Source organism: Pongo pygmaeus, chromosome 13, assembly GCF_028885625.2.
Source record: "Pongo pygmaeus isolate AG05252 chromosome 13, NHGRI_mPonPyg2-v2.0_pri, whole genome shotgun sequence".
NCBI classification, from domain to species: domain Eukaryota; kingdom Metazoa; phylum Chordata; class Mammalia; order Primates; family Hominidae; genus Pongo; species Pongo pygmaeus.
This window is the reverse complement of record NC_072386.2, coordinates 77,214,872-77,239,251: the sequence shown is the minus strand read 5'-3', so window position 1 is coordinate 77,239,251 and position 24,380 is coordinate 77,214,872. Positions and strand designations below refer to the sequence as shown.

Genomic DNA, 24,380 nt, shown 5'->3' with positions numbered 1-24,380 from the left:
AACCACATAGGCTATAAAATTGTTACCGATATCCTAATTCATCCCCTCAAAGTGGCTGATTTTAAACACCTGCTTCAAACAACTTCCCCCTTGTCTTCCGGCTTTCAAGTACCTGTCCTCTTGTCTTCAACCTCTTTATTATCACAGGAAGAGGTGCAACCCAGAGAACAAGAGTTCCACAGAGCTGAAAACTGCTGTCTCCAGCTGTGCCTGTCCCTGTCTGAGCAGGGAGGACTTGGCTCTCCAAGGTCCTTTCACAGCCTCACACCCCAGCAGTTCCTCCACTTCCTCCCAGAGTGCGAGGAGGCTAATTCACACCTTGTTGTGATGCTGGCAAGGCTCCCAAACCCTCAGCACCAGAAGCCTATTTTCCCATCAATCCGTTTACACAGTTCTGGAACCCTCTGCTTCTTCTCCCTAGGTGCAACTCCAAGCTCTTCCTATAGAACTAATTTTAAGCCATAATTGAATCCTAACCTATTAGAACACATGATACACCTTTCTACAAGCATGAGAAGCAATTAAAACTTACCTGGGAAGAAGTCAATTCTATATTAAGACTTCCTTCTTCCTTTTGGAAGCTCCAGTTTCCTTTTTTTTTTTTGTTTCCTTATCTTTATTGACAGAAAAAAAAAAGTCACAGCATTTCAGACTACTCAAAACACACAAACACTAACAAAGGTACCCACGGTGACAGCCTCGTCCCTAGTGTCTGGATCAAAGGCCAAGCTGGAGAGCAGGTATGTCCTCTCGGCCCTATTCTCTCAGCATCCCATGGCTTCCCTCCCACCCCCACTTCACTGACGCCCCCGAGAGCAGTTACAACTGTGCAGAAACGAAGCCACGTTCGAGAAGGTTGGGCCCCACCTCATTGTCATGGAAAAAGACCAGTTCCTGAGGAAAAGTCAGAAGCACTGCTACCTCATTGCTCGGAGGATGCTGGGTGCTCCTGGGCCTGGCTGCCATCCCTGTGTCACAGACATAGGGCAGAGAAAAAGGCAGAAGGACACTCTCCAATTGGCAGTACTGGGCAGCAGACAGAGCGGTCCACTGGTCACGTGACAGCCCCAATCCACCAGGCAGATGTCTCTGACATGATCAGCCAGACACTCCCAGGAAGTATGGCTTTCGTTCATAAAGGTTTGGGTAAACTACTCTCCCAGAAATCATAGGAAATCAACCAATCATCCTCAGATTCCTGGAGCACTGGGGCAATGCAATTGCCATTGGGTTGCAGCGAGGAGGGACACTGGTAAACAACAGCCCTCCAAGAGGGCGGAAATACCACTCCTGTCTATTCCAGAGTACTTGGCATGGGCCAACAGCAGTCTTTTTATAGGGGCAACTGTGGAATCCTGAGAAGAGGAATGAAGGTAATGGTGCATGCGGGAGGTGCCTGCCATTGCTGCCTGCTCTCCAGGGCCCCTTGCTGAACCCAGTGATAAAGCTGGGGTTGGGACCAGGGGCATCGGCCGGGCCCAGAGCCCCAGCCCCAGGAAAGCAGACAGGGACAAAGGCCTAAACAAGCAGGACTGGGCACAGGGCCCCAAGCTAAGCTGCTCTTCCTCCTATCAGTCTGATGTTATTACTCGACTTGGCCAAGGAGCACCTCTTGCGAAATCCTCTGTTCTAATCTGCTCACAGCAGTTCTTCCTGCGATCTCTACTTTTTCTTGACTACACGTAAATCTTTTTTTTTTTTTTCCTGGAAAGATATTACTGGATGGATGCCTGTGACCCTTTTGAAGGGGTGGCTGCTTTTACTGAGGGTGGAAGTTCATCTAACATTTTACAGCTGCCAAATACTGGGCGCAGGCCAGACTCTTCAGGCACCAACATGGATACCCACATAGCTGTGTAGACATTGATATGTCAGCAGAAACCTTTGTACATACAGTTCTACACTACTCTACAGATACAGAGAAATAAGGAAAAAGTGACACTGCCAGAGAACAGTTAAGCCATCTGGGCACGGTCAGATCACAGGCTCAAAAGACATCTGGCATAATCTACAGTCATTTCCAGAAATTACCACCCTAACCCACCTAGTAAACAGCTGTGAAGCTCCAATTTTCAAGCATCATTAAAAAAAGAGCAAGATTTGACAGGATTGACTGGCCGACATCAATGAGATTGGCGATGGCAAAGCGTTAACATCAGTTTCCTTAGGTTTTCCCTTTCAAAGGGCAAATATGGCTGGGTGCAGTGGCTCACGCCTATAATCCCAGCACTTTGGGAGGCTGAGGTGGGTGGATCACCAGAGGTCAGGAGTTCAAGACTACCCTGGCCAACATGGCGAAACTCCATCTCTACTAAAAATACAAAAAAAAAAAAAAAATTAGCCAGGCGTGGTGGGGCACGCCTGTAATCCCAGCTACACGGGAGGCTGAGGCAGGAAAATCGCTTGAACCCGGGAGGTGGAGGTTGCAGTGAGCCAAGATTGTGCCATTGCACTTCAGCCTGGGCGACAGAGCCATACTCCATCTCAAAAAAAAAAAAAAAAAAAAAACATAAACGGCAAATATTCCAGGGCAAACAACTGTGCTGTAAAAATGCAGATTCAGCGACAGATGTGTGCTGCTTTCTTTCAGAACCCCACTAGCCGTGCTATGGGGCAGATGGGGACCCAAGCACCCATGATCACTGGTGCCCATTTCCTCTTGTGTAGTAGAAATGCAGTCAACCACATTTTATTCCCACTAGACTCACCTCCCCATTCTGCTTTCAAATTTAAAAATATGACACTGGGACTAGCTAACATGGTAATAAGTACCAATAGATTTGGGGAAAATCATCAATGGGATGGAAAGGAAACAGCCATTTTATCTGAAGCTTACTCTACCCCAGCTAGCAGAGAGTGATCTGGGACCCACTTTGCACCTTTATGGGGCTGTCACCTCACAGGGTTATGCCAAGGATGAAAACATGTGCACAACACACTATGCATCTTAAGGAACTTTTCAGCAATTCCTCAGTTTACCTTTAAAACTCATAGGAACCATGGCTACAATCCTTCAGTTCAGGATTTTGTAATTCTGACCAGTTAATGAAATTGATCATCAGACAATAGGTATTTCTGAAGGGTCTTGCAAGATGTGGGGAACAAAAGAATTATGACACTTTACGGGCTCACAATCTAGGAAAGATGCACACACAGAGAGAGGGGTGGGGGAGAGAACAGTGGGGAGTCTTAGTGCTGGATGAATGTGTCAATGAGGAATTACCCCAGGAGTTTGCAAAAGGAGGACATTGCTTGAGGTAGGAGTCTCAGGAATGCCTTCAGAGGGAAAATGGACTATAAACCCAGTCCACCGAGAAGTTGAGAGGCCCAGCAGATGGGTTCTGCAGATACTGACCACCTGCACCCCTGGAGGAAAGCAGTAATGCAGCAAGCCTGCTATCGGCTTGTCTGTCCTCCCCTGCCCCCAATCGCATTCTTCACTCTTTCCTACACACTGCACCACCCTGGGTGGCTCCCTGCAGGTGGTTCCTGTTAGGTTTGGCTAATGAGAGGCACTGGTGGGACTGTGGGGGCAGGAAGAGAGAGGTTGTGATGTTTCTTCCCCGAAGTGGCATGTACTGGTGACCCCCCTCTATGACTCCAGTGCAGCCCTAGGCATGGTACAGGCTCCTCTTCTGCTGCCAGACAGTATGTACCTGACCATCCCATAACCTACATCTGGACCATCAGAAGGGCCCAGTTCCCTGCCAGCACCCTGACTGCCACACCTTCCTTTTGCACAATATCCTCCAAATCCACCCCTTCAAGCTTCTCCAATCCACCGAACCTTGGTTAGCACATGGGAAAATGCCCCAACCGCAGGGTGCCTACATACTGTGGGAAGCATTCTTCACACCTCCTGCCAGGGGGCTGAAGAGCTGATTAAGCCATGTGGGCTGCCCCTGGCCACACATGCAGCATGCTAAACCATCCAGCCTGCTGGAGAGGCAGAAACCAGAGGCCTAAGAGAAAGAGAAACAAGGAGTTACCTGACATTGAAGAAAAATTAGAAATCAGCCTGAAAAAAAAAAAAATCACAGCTATTAGGCAGTTTAGAAACAATCACCAAAACAGCAAGCAGGTTGTCACTCTTGGGACAGAGCAGGGGGAAGCAAGGTCAGATAGCAATGGGAAGTTGCGGGGCCATGACTCATGACTCATGAGGCCTGCTCAGCAGGAAAGGCAAGGCAGAAACTCCATGTTTGCCAGGGCTGGACTGAACCCCATGGAGAACGGGCCCGCTGGGAGAACCCGATATGGCCTAGACCACAGTTATGACCTGGCTGGCTCTTGAGCCCCAACAGTATGGATGCTGCAACGCTGGCAGTGTGCAAGAGGATCTGGAATCCAGTAGAGACACAAGGGAAAAACTGAAGTAATGCTGGAGACAGAATCCCAGCTTCCACACCAAGGAGAAGGGCAGAAGCTGGGGGGGTGGGCGGGGGGGCAAGTACAGCCAGAGAGTGAACTCCAGGTTGGCAAAAAAAAAAGCAAGAGGCCACATTCATCTGCATCCCTTCAGAGGCAGGGATGCGCTGACTGGGATACTTGGGCAAGCCCATAACTGTACAACTCTCTGCTTTGTGTTCTCCCTGGGGATTCAGCTGAGTGTGTGGTAAGAGCTGGGAGCTAGGGAAACGGGGGCAAGGGCACCTGCTGACCACTGCAGGGAAATGGGGGGAGGCTGGTAAGACTAACCTGCAGGAAAGGGTCATTAGGAGTGGGCAGGAGAGGTCAGCAGGATGGACTCTGAGAATGGGAGAAAACGGCAGCTACTTGCCCTGCAGCTCCTGCTCAAGAGCACCCTGGTGGAAGCTGTTTGTTACCCACGTGGTCCCCTTTGTTGATGACCACAGATCCAAAGAGTTGTAAGGGATCCTCAGAGGCTATCAGCTCAATTTCCTCCCCAAATCGGCAATCCTTTCCTCAATATCCCCACCAGGTGGGTATTCAGTGCAAACACTGCAGTGTCCACCACTTGTGACCTCACTTGCAGTCTGCTCTGCTATTGGACAGCAGAGTTCTTCCTACTAAGCCAAACACCGCCTCCTCATGGCTCCCACCACTGACCCCCAGTGCCCCCAAAACAAGCCTATCCCCATCCAAAAGACCATCTATGTGTGTTTTCATGGGCTTCAGAGCCAGAGAGGCTCAGAGCTCAATTTCAGTTCTGCCACTTACTCATTTCAGCAAATTAAATTATTTAATCTCTTTAAGCCTTGGTTTATTCATCAATAAAACAGAGCAGGGCTTAGCAAATCATGGCCCACAGGGTAAATCCAGACCATTGCCTGTTTTTATTAGAACACAGCCACACCCTTTTGGACACATAATGTCTGTGGCTGCTTTTGAGTTACAACAGAGTTGAGTTGTTGCAACAGAAATCATGTGGCCCACGAAGCTTACAATATTTACTATCTTTACATAAAATGTCTGCCAAGCTCTGAAATAGAGGATCCCCATAAGAGGCTAGTTTGAGGAATTAAATGCAGTAATATTTACAAAAAGATGCACGTGGTGCTTGACTCCATAGCTAAGTAAAATACATTATTCATGAGATACTCGGGTTCTCCAGCTTTTGCCTTCTTTGGACTCCCCCAAGTCTGTCAGTGTCTCTCCCAGAACAGAACACTCTCATGTCCCAGATGCAGAATGACCTCAGCAAAAACAGAGAAAACAGAGAAACCTGCAACTCCCATTGTAGACATTCAATTTCTATGGTATAGACAAAAGCTGTATTTTCTTCTTAATGCAGTCATGAGGCTATGGGTTCCACAGACATTTGTAATTATCAAAGCTCTCAGACTCTTCTCCAAAAGGACACTGTCATGACAAGTCTCCCTGCTGCTGCATTTGAGCAATTGTTTTTTCTCTCCAACTTAATTGTCTGGCTTCATCTTTGTATCTGTTACATTTAATCACATCGGGCTTTGTTCAATCCAACAATTAATGCGAACCCTCCTTCCATCATTCATTCATGTCACTCACTTAAATGTTCAGTTTGGGGCTGGTTCTTGTGCTCAATTCAACAACCAGAAAATGAGTCACAGACCTAGATCACGGGAGCTTCCAGTCTTAAGGAAGAGAATGACATTTGAAAGTAATTATACAAATAGGTATGGAATTGCAGTGGCTATTTGAATGGAGAGGGAAAAGTGATTCAGCAGGGCTCTGACACCCACAAGTCTCACCAGCAGGTTCTCCAGGTCATACCCATTGTCTGTCTCAGCCCAGACCTCTGGGACACAGGAAACTACGCACTCCTGGGACAGTCCATACAAATCAAAGTACAACAGCAACTGCCCTAGACCTCACGCTCAGACCATCTGGAAGCCTTTTCTCTTCCCTCGCCAGCTGTGGACACCCAAGGTCAATATCTTCTCTCAGCTCATTCCACAGGGGTGTTTTCTTTGCCCACTAGGTGCAGGCTCCTCCTTCCCTACACCAGCTCTAGCCTCCTAAGCACATCAGTCAAGACTGATCTCTCTTGATCTTGTAGTCCCATGGTTCTCTACAGAGGGTGGGGGAATTTTGCGCCCCCTCACACATTTAGCAACGTCTGGAGACATTTTTGGCCGTCATAAAGAGTGTGAGGAGGTGGCTGTTACTGGCATCCAGTGGGTAGAGTCCATGGATGCTGCTAAACATCCTATTATAAATATCCTATCCTAAAATACAATGCACAAGACAGCCCCCACAACAGAACGCTATCCAGAACAGGCTGTCACTAATGCCGAGGTTGAGAACACCTGATTTAGAGGAAGCAAGGAGAAAAACAGGCATTGAACACATCGTATGAGCCAGCACTGTGCTAGACATTTTAAACTTCTTTAAACTTCCCTTCCAAGACAGTGACAGTAGAACAGGTCACAAAATGAGCTGCACCACCCACCACCCAATTTCCAGACATGGCTTAGCAGCTCGGGAGTCCAGCTATTGCTTCCAGCATTTTAAACACACTATTCAAGGCCAATCATCTTTCCGAACCTAGGTTTTCAAAATGTGAATTACAATACCTACCTCCAGCTGCTGGTCTAGAGTTCCTAGCAAATCTTAGTTTCCTTGTCCCCATTTCTTTCATGTCTTATTTCCAGTCTTCTCCAAGGAAGGCAAGGGTAGAGACACACATACATACCCACACTTGCACCCACCTGCTTACATTTTTATGTCATCCACAAGAATCTGAATGAAGGAATGAAACCTCCAAGTCAAAATGATCTCTCCTTGGCTGAACTCCAAAAAACATTTTTCCATGCTTCATCTCACTTCCTATTTAGGCTTTCCAATACTGTTGGTTGTGCAAAAGTCTGTCTATCCTACATGACTAAAAGCTTGCTGAGATAGAGGGCCCTGCCCAACACTGCAGCAAGATCATTCAGATATTCAATTAGCCCTTGAGGAATGAATAAATGATGGGCAAATAGTACGATTCAAACGACAGTTTCGTTTAACAGCCTATTTATGGTACCTGTTTATAGCTTATTTGTTGTCTATTTGTTAGTTCCCTTGACGTTTTACTTAAATTCACCTTATAGACCCAATTTCCAAGTATTTTCCTTTTCAGGTTTTGTCAGTTTTATGTTACTTTTACAAACTAAAGATACCCACCCAACAAGCCCAAAGAACAAGAAAGAATTATTTAAAAGAAAGCAGTCTCTCGGCCAGGCATGGTGGCTCACATCTGTAATCCCTGCACTTTGGGAGGCTGAGGTGGGTGGATCACCAGCCTCTGAGGTCAGGAGTTCGAGACCAGCCTGGTCAACATGGTGAAACCCTGTGTCTACTAAAAATACAAAAATTAGCTGGGCATGGTGGCACACACCTGTAATCCCAGCTACTTACTCTGAGGCAGGAGAATCTCTTCAACCTGGAAGGTGGAGGTTGCAGTGAGCCGAGATTGCACCACTGTACTCTAGCCTGGGCGACAGGGCAAGACTCCGTCTCAAAAAAAAAAAAGAAAGCAGCCTCTCGCGCAGCAGCCATGTTTCTTGAACAAACCGGACCCCACTCCAGGGGAACAGGATGAGTACTTAGACACGTAAGTGGGCATTTACCCGCAGCAGCTGGCAGGGCCTCGCCATTCAGTACATCCTAACAATCCAGCCTTTCAGCCACCAACCTAATAGGCTTTTCTTGGCACGGACAGTTCTGGCTTGGCAAAACACTCATTTTCACATCTTAAATTGGTACATGTCACAACTGAATGGAGCTTCAGGATCTGCTGTCTGTCTGACATGCTGCACTAGGCTTCTCTCGGTCAGGGACTCAGGTGTCCACGCTCATCTCAGACTCTTTTCTCCATAAAGATCCATGAAAAAAAAAATCAATTATTTGTATCCCTAATCAAATTCCCAGTGTCTTATCTGGCCACTTAAGATGGCTTTTAAGCCAGGTGTGTTGGCACATGCCTATAGTCCCAGCTACGCAGGAGGCTGAGGTGAGAGGATCACTTGAGACCAGGAATTTGGGGCTGCAGTGAGCTATGATCACACCACTGGGCCTGGGTAACATAGCAAGACCTTGTCTCTAAAAAAAAAACAAACAAATAAACAAAAGATGGTTTCTCATTGAAAAAGCAAGCTATAAAAATAAAATCAGGCCAGGCGTGGTGGCTCATGCCTGCAATCCAAGCACTTTGGGAGGCCGAGGTGGGCGGATCACCTGAGGTCAGGAGTTTGAGACCAGCCTGGCCAACATGGTGAAACCCCATCTCTACTAAAAATACAAAAAATTAGCTGGGCGTAGTGGCAGGTGCCTGTAATCCCAGCTACTTGGGAGGTTGAGGCAGGAGAATCGCTTGAAACCAGGAGGCGGACGTTGCAGTGAGCCGAGATCGCGCCACTGCACTCCAGGCCGGGTGACAGAGTGAGACTTCATCTGGGAAAAAACAAAACAAAACACACACACACACACACACACACACACACACAAAGAAAAAGAAAATCTGCCTTTCAGGAACTGAAGCACACTGCATTAAAAACACGAATTTATGTGCTCACATAGTCTCAGGTTCCCTGTAATACCAGGATGATATCCCTCAAAGCATTTCCAAGCAGCCTTCCTGCCGAGCAGCTAACTCCTTCTGGCTACAGAGCAGCTTTTAGTTGTCTCTGCTTCCTTAAATGCATCTCTTCCCATCTTAATAGTTCCTCCTTAACATGAAGCTTTTCCCTCCCTTTCCCATGGTGTCTTGTGGACTTTGGAAAGGGTAACCCTTGAAGCTCTGCCTTCAGCAGCCAACTTTCAAATGCACGGCTAAATTCCTAGTCAATATGTTTCTTAGGAACCCTAAGCATCATCTAATGAGCACATAATAAGGTGGACTCACCAAGGGAGCCCAGCACATAAACTGAGTCCAGCCGGAAGGAGGCAGGGATACCTAGAAAAATGGAACGGACAAGCAAAGGCAAACTTGGCAGAATGAGCCCACCAGGCAGGCTGAGCCAAAGGAGAGACAGGCAGAGGAGAAGAGAGGGAGGAAGGATGAAACTGAGAAGTGAGCCCTCACCCGCACTCTGCCTGTGGGAGGCCAGGGCAGGAATGAATGAAGAAGAGGTAGGACCCGGGAACACAGATTCAGAAGCATGTTATACTGTCTCTCTCCCTCTCTCTCCTGTTCCTGCTCTGTCTTGTTAAATAGCGTCCACCTCTCGAGCACTTACTGTGTGCCTAGTACTGTGCCAAGCACTTTATACATATCACAGACATCCTCACAACCACCTTATGAAGCAGCCGTGATGACTATCCCCATTTTATAGATGAGAAAAACTAAATCTCACAGAAGTCAACTGACTTTCCCAAAGTAACAGCTAATGTGTTTTGTGGAAACAGGGATTTGGGTCTAAAGCCCTGAAACACTGTTCTAATTTCTGCATATGTACCTTTATAAGGCAACTGAATAAACATGGCTTACTGTGCACTTAGCTGAATCCCAACAAACACCAGAGACAAAAGGCCATGTTCTCTACCCTCAGAAAACTCACAGTCCACAGGGGAAGCCAAGAATCCTACGCAGAAGTCCCCTGTAATAAGAATGCCAAGTGGCCAGTTATCTACTCCAAATCGTGAAGGAATACAGGAAATCAGAGCAGGAGCCTTCCTGGAGGAGTAGCCTAGGACATGCTCTGGAGAGGTTGACAGGAGAAACCGGCTGGGCCATTTCGCATGTGTATTTCCTTCTCATTCTCTATGTTATTATAACTTCTCTCAATGCAGATAAACATTATCTGCACTAAAGAGAATGTTGCTTCTAAAGACCTACAAAATGATGGTTCATATTAATGAGTAATATTCTTAAAACAGGATCTACTCATTCAATGCCCAAATCACATTGAACAAAACCAAGGGACTTCCTGCTTCTCCATGGCCACGAGGCTGACATTCCCCTGTCCGCTCCATTCGTGTCAAGCGTTATCTCTTCCAGCCAACGAAGGGGTGGGGAGGAACGCACAGACTGACAACGTTTCATCCTGTAGATATTCCACTTGTGCTAATTCACTTCCTCTCCCAAACAATTGAAATGGATGCCTGAGGCTGTATGTAATGGAATATATGATGGAGCCTGGGGCACACCCTTATCGATTCTAAATGGACGAACTGTAAATATCTTCTGTTTAGTCCATCTGTAGTGACTTAGTTAGAAAAAGGGCAAAAGCGGCCTGGCCATGAGCTCACTGGTGCCACTGCCTCCATGAATGGCAAAGGAACGGAGCAAGTGAGAAAGAGGCCTCCTCCATGTGCTGTGGTGCAGAAGGAAAAGAAACCGCGATCATCTGACGCCAGAAGAGCTCCCAGGAATGAAATCTGTGAAAGATTCTGGCATCGCTCCCAGCAGTTCACACACTGACTGTACAGACTTTGAGTGGCAAAGCCAATATCTAGGAAGACAATTTTCTATATTCCCATCCCAAGTGCACAGAAGAAAACGCTGGCAGGATGGCCGGGCACGGTGGCGCACGCCTGTAATCCCAGCACTTTGGGGGGCCGAGGCGGGAGGATCACCTGAGGTCGGGAGTTCAAGACCAGCCTGACCAACATGGAGAAACCCCATCTGTACTAAAAATATAAAATTAGCTGGGCGTGGTGGTGCATGCCTGTAATCCCAGCTACTCGGGGGGGCTGAGGCAGGAGAATCGCTTGAACCCGGAGGCGGAGGTTGTGGTGAGCTGAGATTGCGCCATTGCACTCCAGCCTGAGTAACAAGAGGAAAACTCTATTTCAAAAAAAAAGAAAAGAAAATGCTGGCAGGCTGTGCTTTCAATTATACTGATTTATAGGCCAATGAAATATTATTTTAAGGTAATAAATAACTTTTTAGCTCTTTTTGCCTTACCAAATTCCTAAGGACAGCTCTTCTGTGTATTATGTACCATTCAGCATCTCCAACGTCAGCAGCACCCGTTAAAAGTCTGTTCTCTACAGGATACGTATACCTGCAGCACCTGTAGCTTTGTTTTTATAAAGCCAAACAGCTTGTAACTCCTAGTCTATTAAATATTACACTCCAAAGGTTGCAGCCTTTCATCACTTTCCCAGAGACACACATTTCTGCTGCTTACCCATAAACCACAGATGGCCCCAAAAATTGAGCTTTACACAGAGGAGGCAAAACAATTTAGAAAAACCTCTCAAAGGAGGGTGGAAAAATCGGAACTGAATCAACACTAAATTGTGACCTCTTCTCTCTGCCTGTCCCATTGTATCCTTCTGCCACTTTTTTTCTTGCATTGCTTTAGGTGTACCTATCCTCTCTCAGAGGCAGCCCAGTCCTGGATAGACCTATGAGGTGCTACGCAGACACACAGACAGGCAGCTCAAAGGAAAATCTAATCATTTTCATGAATGGAGGAAAAAAAGAATGGCATTGATGACTTTCTCTACATGTCTTTTTCACCTGGAAAATTCTATACTGTGGGTCAGGTGTCAGGGGTTGTAGTAAGGTCTCAAAAATCCTGACAATCGTGGCCGGGCACGGTGGCTCACACCTGTAATCCCAGCACTTTGGGAGGCCGAGGCGGGCAGATCACGAGGTCAAGAGATCGAGACCATCCTGGCTAACATGATGAAACCCTGACCCTATTAAAAATACCAAAAATTAGCCGGGCGTGGTGGCAGGCGCCTGTAGTCCCAGCTACTTGGGAGGCTGAGGCAGGAGAATGGTGTGAACCAGGAGGCGGAGCTTGCAGTGAGCCGAAATCGCGCCACTGCAATCCAGCCTGGGCAACAGAGCGAGACTCCGTCTCAAAAAAAAAAAAAAAAAAATCCTGACAATCTTTTTAAGGTAAAAAGGAAAAGTTGGACCCGTGCAGCGACTCACGCCTGTAATCTCAGTACTTTGGGAGGCCAAGGAGGGCAGATCACCTGAGGTCAGGAGTTCCAGACCAGCCTGGCCATCATGGTGAAACCCCATCTCTACCAAAAACACAAAAATTAGCCGGGCGTTGTGGCGGGTGCGTGTAGTCCCAGCTACTCAGGAGGCTGAGGCAGGAGAATCACTTGAACTGAGGAGGCAGAGGTTACAGCGAGCCAAGAGCATGCCACTGCACTCTCCTAATCTGGGTGACAGAATGACACTCTGTCTCCAAAAAAAAGGAAAAGTTTATACGGTTTCAAAAGTAAAAAGCAATGAACTAAGACATAACTATTCAACAATGAAAAGTAGTTCATTTTTGTAGGTGAAAATTTATAATATCAACTGCACTTAAAATATTTACCAGCCAGCCTCATTCATCACATATTTCCTAAATAAGAATAATCAGGCAGTTTTGACAGAAAAATAAAATGTGTCCCAAAAGAAGTCCGTACCTCGAGCCAAATTTCCCAGCCAAAACCCATCAGGCTTATGAATATAAGCGCCATCAATATAAACTTTTCACACTTCAGAGATCGGCAGTTTACAAGCATTCATTTGCTCAAACATTATGTTCTTCGTCCAAAGTTGTATGTGTTTATAAAGGGAAAAAAAAAAAAATCAACAACATTCTCCCAACCTCCTTCCCTCCCCTTCCCACCACTCTGGCATCTCTAATTATACATTAGGTTACTGAATAAAATTTTTCAAGCTCACAACTGAAACACCGAAAGGTAGTACATAAGGTAAAAGCCCCGTGAACACCAGATGCAGTGGCTCACGCCTGTAAACCCAACACTTTGGGAGGCTGAGGCGGGCAGATCACCTGAGGTCAGGAGTTCAAGACCAGCCTGACTAACATGGAGAAATCCTCTAAAAATACAAAATTAGCCAGGCGTGGTGGCGCATGCCTGTAATCTCAGCTACTTGGGAGGCTGAGGCGGGAGAGTCGCTTGAACCCAGGAGGCGGAGGTTGCAGTGAGCTGAGATCACGCCATTGCACTCCAGCGTGGGCAACAAGAGCGAAACTCCATCTCAAAAACAAAAAAAAACAGAAGGCCCCATGATCACTTCTCAGAGGTAAGCTACGTTATACTTCAATGACCACAGTGTGATCCATAAACCACACCAGCTGTCAATGTCACCTAAAGACCAAAGTGACAAACGTGCGTCACTATGGACCACACTTGTCAGGCATCTCCAGAGATTAGTTACTATCACATGATTGTTTTGGTTTGTTTTGGATTGGGACAGAAGATAAAACACAACTATTTTAGGTTTTAGATTTTTTATTTGTAAAAACCCACCTAGCACATTAACTCTAAAGCCGGGATACAACTGTACTTACCTAAGAAAGATTTACTAGTTAGAGAAAGTTAGTTTAAATCCATTTTATTTAGATGATGTGGAAAATCGGAGTGTCAACTTCTTTTTTCTTCCACCCTCTTCTAACTGCACCTTTAAAAAAATTCATTTATAATAGAATGTACCCAAAGTCATACATTGAATTTATTATAAATAATTGTACTGTCATATAACCTCTTTCAAGGCTGAGAAAGGATGCATTCCATTTGGATAATTTACCCCAACAAACCAGAACAAAACAATTAAATACTATCTTCCACATAAAGTCTCAAACAATCACACACCAACTCTAAGCTAGCCAGACTAGCTGTTGTGTAATGAAATGAGAAACTGTTGGTTATGGGCAGGTAGGTGCATGGGTCAGAGACAAGACTCTTAGACATTACATTACTCAAAAGTTAAATAACAATGAAAGTGTTTTTGGAGTTTTCTAAAAAGGTAAACCATTAACTTGGGACTTGAATAAAACTACGCCACATGTTAACATCATTTCAAACTGCAAAGTTGAAGCCATTTGGAAAAGGAAAGAAGTTCCCAGTGTGTTGTTAAGGCCTGCAAAAGTTCTGAGCTCAAAGGGCAGACCCTGTTGCCTTTGGCTGAGCTTCAAATGAAAACCTTCCATGAAGCATCTGCTATTTATCCCTAACCATTTTCTCCATGCAGATGCTGAAATAAATTGGCATCAAATGGCTGCCTACTTCACCTCTCTTAAATATCAACTTCATCTGGCTTTCAAAAATGGAAAATTGCCAAATCCTAAATAGCACAGATAATGAAATAGGCCTGGCCCTGGGTTCTGGGTCCATGTCTTGCCACCTTTTAATCAGCTACCTAGAGAAAGCCACTTGACCTGTCTAAACACAGGTGGATAAAATGTGAAGGGAGGCAATGCTGGTCACTCAGCCTTCTTCCAGGTCAAAGTCCTGGCCAGGCGCAGTGGCTCATGCCTATAATCCCAGCACTTTGGGAGGCCGAGACGGGCGGATCACTTGAGGTCAGGAGTTCAAGACCAGCCTAGCCAACATGGTGAAACCCCACCTCTACTAAAAATAAAAAAATTAGCCAGGTATGGTGGTGCATGCCTATAATTCCAGCTATTTGGGAGGCTGAGACAGAGAATCACTTGAACTGGGGAGGCAGAGGTTGCAGTGAGCCAAGATCGCCCCACTGCACTCTAGCCTGGGCAACAGAGCAAGATGTCGTCTCCAAAAACGCAAAAGGCCAGGCGCAGTGACTCATGCCTGTAATCCCAGCACTTTGGGAGGCCGAGGAGGGTGACTCATGAGGTCAGGAGTTCAAGACCAGCCTGGCCAAGATGGTGAAACCCCATCTCTACTAAAAATACAAAAAATAAGCCAGGCGCGGTGGCAGGCGCCTGTAATCCCAGCTACTCGGGAGGCTGAGGCAGGAGAATCGCTTGAACTCAGAGGACGGAGGTTGCAGTGAGCCGAGATCAAGCCACTACACTCTAGCCTGGGCAACAGAGTGAGACTCCATCTCAAAAAAACAAAACAAAACCAAACAAAAAAAAAACACAAACAAACAAAGTCCCTGAGTTCTCTGGGGTACTCTTCCCCCATGGAAACCACTCCCCTCTTGTCAGAAGAGTGGCTTGCTTTGTCTCATAATCAGAAATAAATTTCTACTAAAATAATATTCACTTAATTTATACAAAATGTTAGGTACTCGTGGCAGTCAGCTAGAATGAAGGATGAAAGTTCCTAACACATTTCCCTGCTGAGTCAGGCAATGTGACCTTGATCATGCCACTCCCGAATATCAGGTATCCAGCAGCTCGGCCCCTCACCCCCAATCACCTGGAAAGAAGTGGTCTGGATTACAACTCTGCTAGGAGGGAAGAGAACAAGGTGGAAGAGCCAACGTTGCCTCTCCTGATATAACACCTGTATACAACTACAGTCAGCCCTCTGGATCTGTGGGTTCTGCATCCATGGATTCAACCAACCTTGTACCAAAAATATTCAGGGAAAAAACTGCATCTGTACTGAACATATACAGACTTTTTTTTCTGGTTATTATTCCCTAAACATCATAATGCTACTATTTAGGTAGCATTTACATTGTACTAAGTATTATAAGTAATCTAGAGATGATTTAAGATATACGGGAAGATTACATCAGTTATATGCAAATACTATGCCATTTTATATAAGGGACTTCAGCATTTGTGGATTTTGGTGTCCCCAGAGGTCCCGGAACTAATCTGCCATGGATACCGAGGGATGAGTGCACTGGAATTTATCTGGACATCCATCTCTGTAGGTTTCTTATGAGTTTTTCATGGCTTTGCAGGGGCATATACCAATGATATGGGGCCTTCAGTTTCCTCATTGGCCGGGTGAGACACAAGCTGAGGGTAAAAGAGCATGGGGGACCAAGAAGTGAGCTTCCATGTTCCCTGGCTTCCCGACCAGTAAGCACCTCCACCTACTCTGTTCCTGGCCCCCTTGAACCTAAATTTGATGCCTGCCCTAGTAATCCAGCAACACACTCCCAGTGCCAGCAAGCAAGCATTCAACCAAACTGCCACTTACTAGCACCATCATGCTTTTCCTTCACATCCTGGAAGATTATTATTAGACCTTCCTAAAATGTACACACTTTTAAAATCACTAACCGTTGCCTTTAATCTATGTATCTGAACTTTATCTCTCTTAAAACTTTGGACCCTTTCCTATCAGAGGAAACATCTGAGAGCATTCTGAGTCAAAAATGCTAAGAGGAAAAATGTCACATTCAGCACAGTCCTATAAGGATGTAGAAACCCACCGGTGGCCTGTGGTTCCCATTTCTGAAGAAAAAACATGCCAGAAAGTCTCTCCCCTTCTATGAGCCACACAGGGTTGCCATTATTCAAAGGACTGACTCCTGCAATCTGCAGTAAACCAGCCGAGAGATGCACTTGGACTGCCAGCGCTTATGACAATTTCTTACTTCAATTAAAATGCCTATGGATTTTATGCCGAAAGGGGAATGTTTTAAACTTGAATTATTAGCTTCCAATGACCATCCAAACCAATGTAAAATATTTAATGCTCCACTTCATTTGTTTTGTTTAAAACTGATCTTGTGCTTGAAAATTTTGGCTGCTGTGCTCATTACTGTTCAGCCACGAAGAATGCAAAAACAAGAGCAGTTTTTATTTTGATGAGCGGCAGCCATTATATCCTAAGTGTTCATCTTCACCACAAGCCATCATTTATTGACGGCCTAATACATACATATTCTTTCAAGTTGCTTTACATATATTGATCCACTCAGTCTAGTCTATCAGCATGCATTTACTGAGCGCCTTCTAAGTGTCATGCATCAACCTGGGCATTAGAAATAAAAAGTGAGGAGCAAGTCCAAGGTAATGGCCCCATGGAGAAAGCAGATAATCAAATAAGCAGTTACTATGCAATGTGGTAAATGCTGTGATGGAGAAAACAGGTTATTAAAAATAATAAAAATGATATATTAGAGGCCAGGCACAGTGTCTCTGCCCTATAATCTCAGAGTTTTGGAAGGCCGAGGTGGGAGGACTGCTTGAGCCCAGGAGTTCAAGGTTACAGTGGGCTATGACTGTGCCACTGCACTCCAGCCTGGGAAACAGAGTAAGACCCTGTCTCTAAAATATATATATATATACATATACACACACACATATATATAAAAAACATATACATATATATATTTTAGACACATGACACTTAGTAGGTGTTCAGTAAATGCATAATATATCTATCTATAGACTAGAAAGACAGACTGCATGTCAGATGTTTAAAGCCACGTCTGTAAACCTCACAACACTCTACCAGGGTAGGTGTCTCCCCACTTTCCAAATGAGCATTCTCAGGTTTTTCCACACTGCACACTGCCTCTCTAACAGTATCAGCATCAGCATCATCGCTTGCATCTTACATCCCCATTCTGGTCTCAAAATTACATTTGCCAAACTGCATTAGCTCATTGAGGCATGCATTAATCCCAATATTGATCATAGATACAAATTTGCAGGAAGTCTATGGCACCCTGCACACCGTGGGGAGACAGGACCACAACAACACTCCAAAGAAACTCACAAGCTGGCTGCAAAGAGCAATACAAGACTAATAAACATAAAACAGGATAAACATGTCACTGGGCAGTCTATGGTCATGGACAAAGAGAGTCTCAGAGAAGTCTCTTGACTTCAAAAGGGGAAACTCATTGTGGAAGGATTCATTAAGGAAGAAGGACTTAGGTCTTAAGATCATATAAGGTCAGATGGTGCAATAGGAAAGAAGGCCAGTCCCTCAGGAAAGCAGTGTACACAGAGAGGTGCCCGGGAGGCTCACAGGTTAGGCTGAACAACGGCCAAGGGTGTAACTAGAGCCCGACAACGGGGCAAGTCAGCCTGCAGCTGCCCGAGGTGCCAACTGATAAGAGATGCTAGGGCATCCTGGGGCATTAAAACACTTCGGTATAATAGCAGATTTATAAGAACTCCTCCCAGAGACTATTACACATGATAGAGGCAGTTCTTTGTTCCGCCTCCTGGGACAGAGGGTAAGACCCTAAAAGGGCCTCCAGGAGCTAAAACTGAAGGCCACCAAGCACTCTTCTAAAGATAACAAGTGCATCTGCTGCAGGGACTTGCTTCTGCTTGGAGGGTGTGCCAGCTCAAGGCCAGGGCTGCATTATTCAGAATCACAGTGGAGGCTGAATGCTGTCAGCAACCCTTCTCCCCATGACCCTTTTCCTATAAGGCATCCCCTCCCAAAGCTGGTAAACAGAAACTTAAAGAATATTGACTTGCCAGCCAAGTTATTAACTTGCCTGGGGCACCCAGATGTCTCAGCCAGTCTACAGATAATATCTATATTTGTTTAACTCTCTACTGCTGATAAACTAATTTTACAAGTTAGATTATTTTTACAACAGCCATGAAAAAAGCACTAGACCTCTCATATTATAGAGGAAAATCCTGAGTGTCAGAGTGGGTAAATGGCCTGTACAAGAAAACTAGCAAGTTGCAGAGCCAGGTTTTGGACCAGGATATCTGTCCAGTGGCCCATCTGCTCTATTACTGCTGCAGATGGACTGCTGCAATAGTTGCAATACTTTATAAAGTTCCTGACAGTTGACAGAGAGCTTTTACAGAAGTCTTAGGCAGTACACACAAATACAAACATTTTCAATTTTCCTAAAAGTAAAATAACATTAACAATAATACTTGTACTCTACCTTCTTTAAAAACCCATCTTTCCTCCTGGCTATGTACTTTGTCTCACTACATTTATAAGGTAAGTGAATCGTTATTATTTAGATGACTGCTAAAGATATGTAAGTAAAGTCTTTTTTTTTTTTTTCTTTTTTTTTTTTGAGACAGAGTCTCGCTGTGTCACCCAGGCTGGAGTGCAGTGGCACGATCTCCACTTACTGCAACCTCCATCTCCCAGGTTCAAGCGATTCTCATGCCTCAGCCTCCCAAATAGCTGGGACTACAGGCGCACGCCACTGCACCTGGCCAATTAAAGTCTTAAATCTTAGATAATTTTTTTGTATTTTTAGTAGAGACAGGGTTTCACTATGTTAGCCAGGCTGGTCTTGAACTCCTGACCTCGTGATCTGCCCACCTTAGCCTCCCAAAAGTGCCGGGATTACAGGTGTGAGCCACCACGCCTGGCCAAATAAAGTCTTAAATCTTAGATACTGGTCTGCTAGTAACTCACTGCTTAGAATGACCTTGCATTTGTGCCACATAACTGCCCATTTCCATTTTCCTGCCACCAAACTCCTGCCTCTACTCCCAATCTTCCCTCAGTGACACGTGATGTCATATAAGCAGCATCTTCCTACATGTCCATCTTACATTAGGACTTGTTTTCAAGAAGTGGCTACATCCAAGGCAGGCATAAAATCACGGGACTTGAAAAATTTTCCAAAAAACAATCATTCACTCATTTTTTGGCAAAAACAATAGCAGTTATACAAGATAGATGAGTCTGTACATTTCATTTTTAAAAACTTCAGACTTCCAGTTTTTCAGAGCATTTCTTTAAAATTCCTAGGTCACACAAATTAATAAACAATTTGTCAATTTGCCTTGCACAGTGGGGAGAACGTTATACACAGAAACGTACACTGAGCAAATCAAAGTGCTAGTGACAAATAAGCAAGCTCCCTCCCTCCCCTCATCATCACGCCCATGAAATAAAGATCAAAAACTCCCTTCGCCAACCACAGGGAGGCCTCTTTTTCTATTTCTTTCTCATAACACATAATTGTACCAAAAAATCATAATGAAAATAAGGTCAATATACTTAATCCATAATATAATAATCTCAACTAATTTTAGTCATCTCTCTTTCTAACAACACTTAAATGATCAGGCCACACTATGCAAATCAAATTAAAATTTATTTTTTTGCCTTTTTCTTCCAGTCCCAAAGGAAAACTCCAAATACCACTCATCTCGCCGAAAACCACAGGAAAGTTATTTAATTCCAGTTAAACCAAGTATTTCACCCACACACTCTTAAACTTTAATCTTAAACACATCCATGAAATGTGATTTTTGAAGAGCTTTCCTTATTTACTCACCAGATCATCAATATACAGAGAGCTCTTCCTAAGCACAGGCCCCCATGTATGTTTTCAGTCAATACTAAATATTTAGAGAAATACTCTGTTACAGTAACTTTTTAAAAAATTCTACACTATCGTTTGAATTTTTAAAAAAATTTAGTTAAGCTTAGTTTCCATAATTCTCATTAGGTAATCCAGGATGTGGGTGTTTTTTAATTTCCTTTTCATGGAGAAAAAGGAAGCTTTGTATCAGGACATCAGATGTATATGGGAAAATACATATTTCGATGCACATATAAGTAAATACATATTTTGTTTGTTTAAAGATCCTTTTGCCTACTCCACTCACAATGTAAATACACCACAGTCAAATTCCATAAATTCAGTTTTAAATGTAGGTATGAAAACTAGGTTTTCTACTAAAGTTGACCAGAGCCCAAAACACTCTGTCTCACAGTCAAAGGAAACAGCAATCAGCCCTTAGATGCCCCGAAAGAAACCATTCTTTGTTTACCTAGAAAGATTTTACACTGAGAATCACAGCTGCTACAGCAATGGAGTTATGCTCTGAATCCAGATAGCCATATTAGACTCTCATTGATTTGTTAAAAATTTAACATTGTAAATGAAACCAAAGCAACCACCAACACCAACCAGGTAATTAAATTCCTGGTTGGAAGAAGTTTCAAAATCCAAGCCCAACGTCAACATCTGGCAAGTCTCCATTTACCACCCACCAATACTTGCTCAAATTACACTGAAAATTTAGATAGAGGGTAAAGTACTAAGATTTTTAAAACCTGTTAATTAGTTTGTACCCTTCGTTTAAATCACACATAAAAGCTAACTCCAATTGCAATCATAATCTTAGTGTTTGTCCTGTTGTCACAGAAGGGCAAGGGCTGACGAGAGTTAGCACGGACAATTAAATCTGATTTTGTCCAGGGGACTTGATCAATATACTGTGCATCATAATCTAGCCCTGAACTGCTGCCTCTCCTCCACCCCCAGGCCCTTGGATCAGGCGGTTTACCGCTGGGTTAGTAACTCCTTTCTCTATGATTTGCGCATCTCCAGAAAGGGCGAGGGAGACGCCAGATTCAAACTGCATTTGTTTACCATCCAATGGCCCCATCGTTATGCATTTCCACAATCCAGGAGGGTATGCTTCTGACACCCCCTTTACCTGCCAAGTTCCTCGCCGGTGTCGTAGTAATCATCCACGTTTTCCTGCCTGAACACGGTCATGATAAACTGTCACGCCTCACCAAAGCCCAGGGCACTTCAGCTCCGCTTCCCAGACCATCACCACCGCTCCTGCGCCTCCGTGGCCCCCTCATGCATCAGTCTCCAGTCCTTTTGGAAAAAAAAAAAAAAAGGCAATAATAATAGTAAAATGGCAACCCCAAAACGAAGTAGACCTCCCCGGCGCTAAGACCCTGCTCGCCGAAGACCGGGTCTCCAGAGCTGCCCCTCCTCGCGGGGTGGAGAGGAGCACCCTTTGTTAAAGCTGGGCGGCCAGGGACGCCCCCGACCCCTCAGCCCCGCGCGCGCGTGGGGCCGGGCACCACGGCATCCCGAGGTCCGCGTGCCCGAACGCTGGGCGGTCTGTTCGGATCAGAACCGGCTCCGGAAGTGACTGGCCTCCCCGCCTCCCCTTTCTCTGCACACACGCCCACCCAGCTTTCCCACCTCCAGGGACGCCGAGGAAGAATGAAGCCCTCGCCCAGACGGTACGCGCCTCGCTGGAAGCAATCTCTCTCCAGCCTGCGGCAACGGTGGCACCCCCGCGCCACCTCTCGGCTCCCGCGCCTCTCCTAACACCGTGGCCACCCTCTCCCCTTCCCCGAGCGAGGCAGTCCCCAGAGCCACATTCCTGGCGACTCCCTCTCCGTTACCCGGCCGACCCGGCGTGCGGCCGCCCGGGGGAGCAAGGGAGGGAAGGGAGCGGCCCACCGAGGCGCGCCCGTCCGCTCCAGATCCCCGCGCCCCGACACAAAGCGCCTGGTCGGGCCGGCGCCACCTGTTCTCAGCCGGCCCGCGGGGCTGGGGAAGCCTCCCGGCTGCGCTCGCAGTTCTCCCCGAAGCCAAGTTTCCCTCCGCCTTGGCCTTCCCAGTTGCTCGAGGCACTGCCCGGGCAAACCCCACCGCGCCCTGGCCGGGAAAGCAAAAGCTGGCGCCGGGGGTCGGGGAGACCGGGGAGCCGCGCCTGGCTACTCACCCGGGCGCCTGGGAGCTCCCCCGGTCCCTCTGGAGCGCTGTCGGAGGCCGATCATAGGCGCCAGCGCCGGAGACTAGCCGGGCGGCGGCGGCGGGAACACAGCTAGGGAGGGAGTGAAGGGCGCAGATCCCTCCCAGGCGCCGGCCCCAGACCCTGCCGCTGCGAGTTGCCGAGTCCCCTCCGCGGAGGGAACAAAGTCCCCGGCGTTGGCTCGGCCAGGCTGTCCTGCTCCGACTCCGGAGCAGCCTCTCGGCTCCTTGCCGCCTTTTGGGCGGAGGGCGGCCGGCAGGCGGCCAATGGGGACCCTGCAAGCGGGATGGCGGCGCGGCCCACCCACCTCCGAGCTGCCCTGTCGGGCCGGCGCTGCGGGTTCTGCGCGGCGCTCGCTGCTCCTCCCAGCTCCGCACTCCGGGCTCGCTGGCGCGCTCTACCGCGCACACACCCACTCGCCCCACACCCACGCCGGCCGGGGAGCCAGTGCGTCCGCCCGGAACGCGGGCGCCCCACCTGTGACACATTGCTAAGCTGCCCTCTGACTGGGTTCTAGGGAAACACGGTTCTTTCGTCCCAAGATGTGTATTGGGATCCCAGCTTGTGCCGGGCACGGTGCTTGGTATGGGAAAATCACATAGAACAAAACAGATTTTTTAAAATCCCTGCCCTCCGGAAACCTGCATTTTGGTGGGACAGATACATAATAAATACGTCAGCTAATTAATCAGGTAATTGGAGGATCAGTCCTACGTTACCACGAAACAGGTTAATGGAATAGAGAGAATGGCAGGAAGGGAGCGGACCTCATTAGACTGGGTTCCTCTGCCGGCCTGGTGTTGGAGCCGAGGTTTGAAGGCAAGAAGGTTTGCAATCCGAAGAAAGGGTTGAGGTCTCCGAGACCCAAAGAAGCAACAGAGACGAAGAGTTTATTTGTGCCATCCCATATGCTATTGGCTATTGTTGAGCTGAAATGTAGCTAGTCCCAAATTAATTGTGCTGTAAATGTAAAATACACATTAGAGTCCAAGACAGTATGGATATGAGAATGAAAAATATCTCATGAATATTTTTATATTCATTACACTTTCAAATGATAGTATTTTGGATACGTTGGGTTAAACAAAATATATTATTAAAATTAATTTCACCTGTTTACTTTCTTTTTTTTGAGACGGAGTCTCGCTCTGTCGCCAGGCTGGAGTGTAGTGGCGCGTGGCAACGTCCACCTCCAGGGTTCAAGCGATTCTCCTGCCTCAGCCTCCCCAGTAGCTGGGACTACAGTCGCGCGTCACCATGCCCAGCTAATTTTTGTATTTTTAGTAGAGACGGGGTTTCACCGTGTCGGCCAGGATGGTCTCCATCTCTTGACCTCGTGATCCGCCCGCCTCGGCCTCCCAAAGTGCTGGGATTACAGTCGTGAGCCACCGCGCCCGGCCTCACCTGTTTACTTTTTAAAAGGTGGCCAATAGAAAATATAACAGTACCTATGTGGCTTGCATGAGATTTCTGAGGACTGTGCTGGTCTACACAAAGATCCCATACCCACTGGAGACCTCTATCCACTTTCTCTACTTCCCACCCCTTGCTCCCACCTAATGTTTGGGTGGAGACGAAGAAGGGTTGATTCCCCACATCCCACTGCTTGGAGAACCCCAAACGGAGAAAAACTCCTAAAGGGAAATCTATTTTACTGCCTAGAATGATGAAAACTGACAGATGAAGAGATTTCCGATCCACATCATTGTTCAAAACCACAGGCTTTCTAAACTGAGTTGGTTCAAATCTCTGTGGTTCAACAGAAATTTTCAACTGTGAAGATTTTGGCCTCTTGAAAACAAGGCAAAACAAAACAAAAGAATACCCCTCAGGCCTTATGTC

At 46.3% G+C, this 24,380-nt stretch overlaps 1 protein-coding gene across 7 annotated transcripts in view; it reads right to left on the bottom strand.

The window, feature by feature from the left end:
- The window catches only part of DAPK1 (death associated protein kinase 1), a 214,640-nt gene extending 191,595 nt beyond the window's left edge, over window positions 1-23,045 (bottom strand). For 2 of the 7 annotated variants that reach the window (XM_054502604.2, XM_063650249.1), the window contains exons 1-2: window positions 22,846-23,045; window positions 21,474-21,643 (exon numbers count right to left, since the gene is read on the bottom strand). In XM_054502604.2, coding sequence (XP_054358579.1) covers window positions 21,474-21,535 — 62 coding nt within the window. In that variant the 5' untranslated portion in view covers window positions 21,536-21,643; window positions 22,846-23,045. Of the gene's footprint in view, window positions 1-13,697; window positions 13,808-21,473; window positions 21,644-21,979; window positions 22,187-22,508 lie in introns of those variants that run through there. The other 5 variants (XM_063650247.1, XM_063650250.1, XM_054502603.2 and 2 more) reach the window with 4 other exon arrangements.
- Between the last annotated feature and the right edge of the window lie 1,335 nt (window positions 23,046-24,380).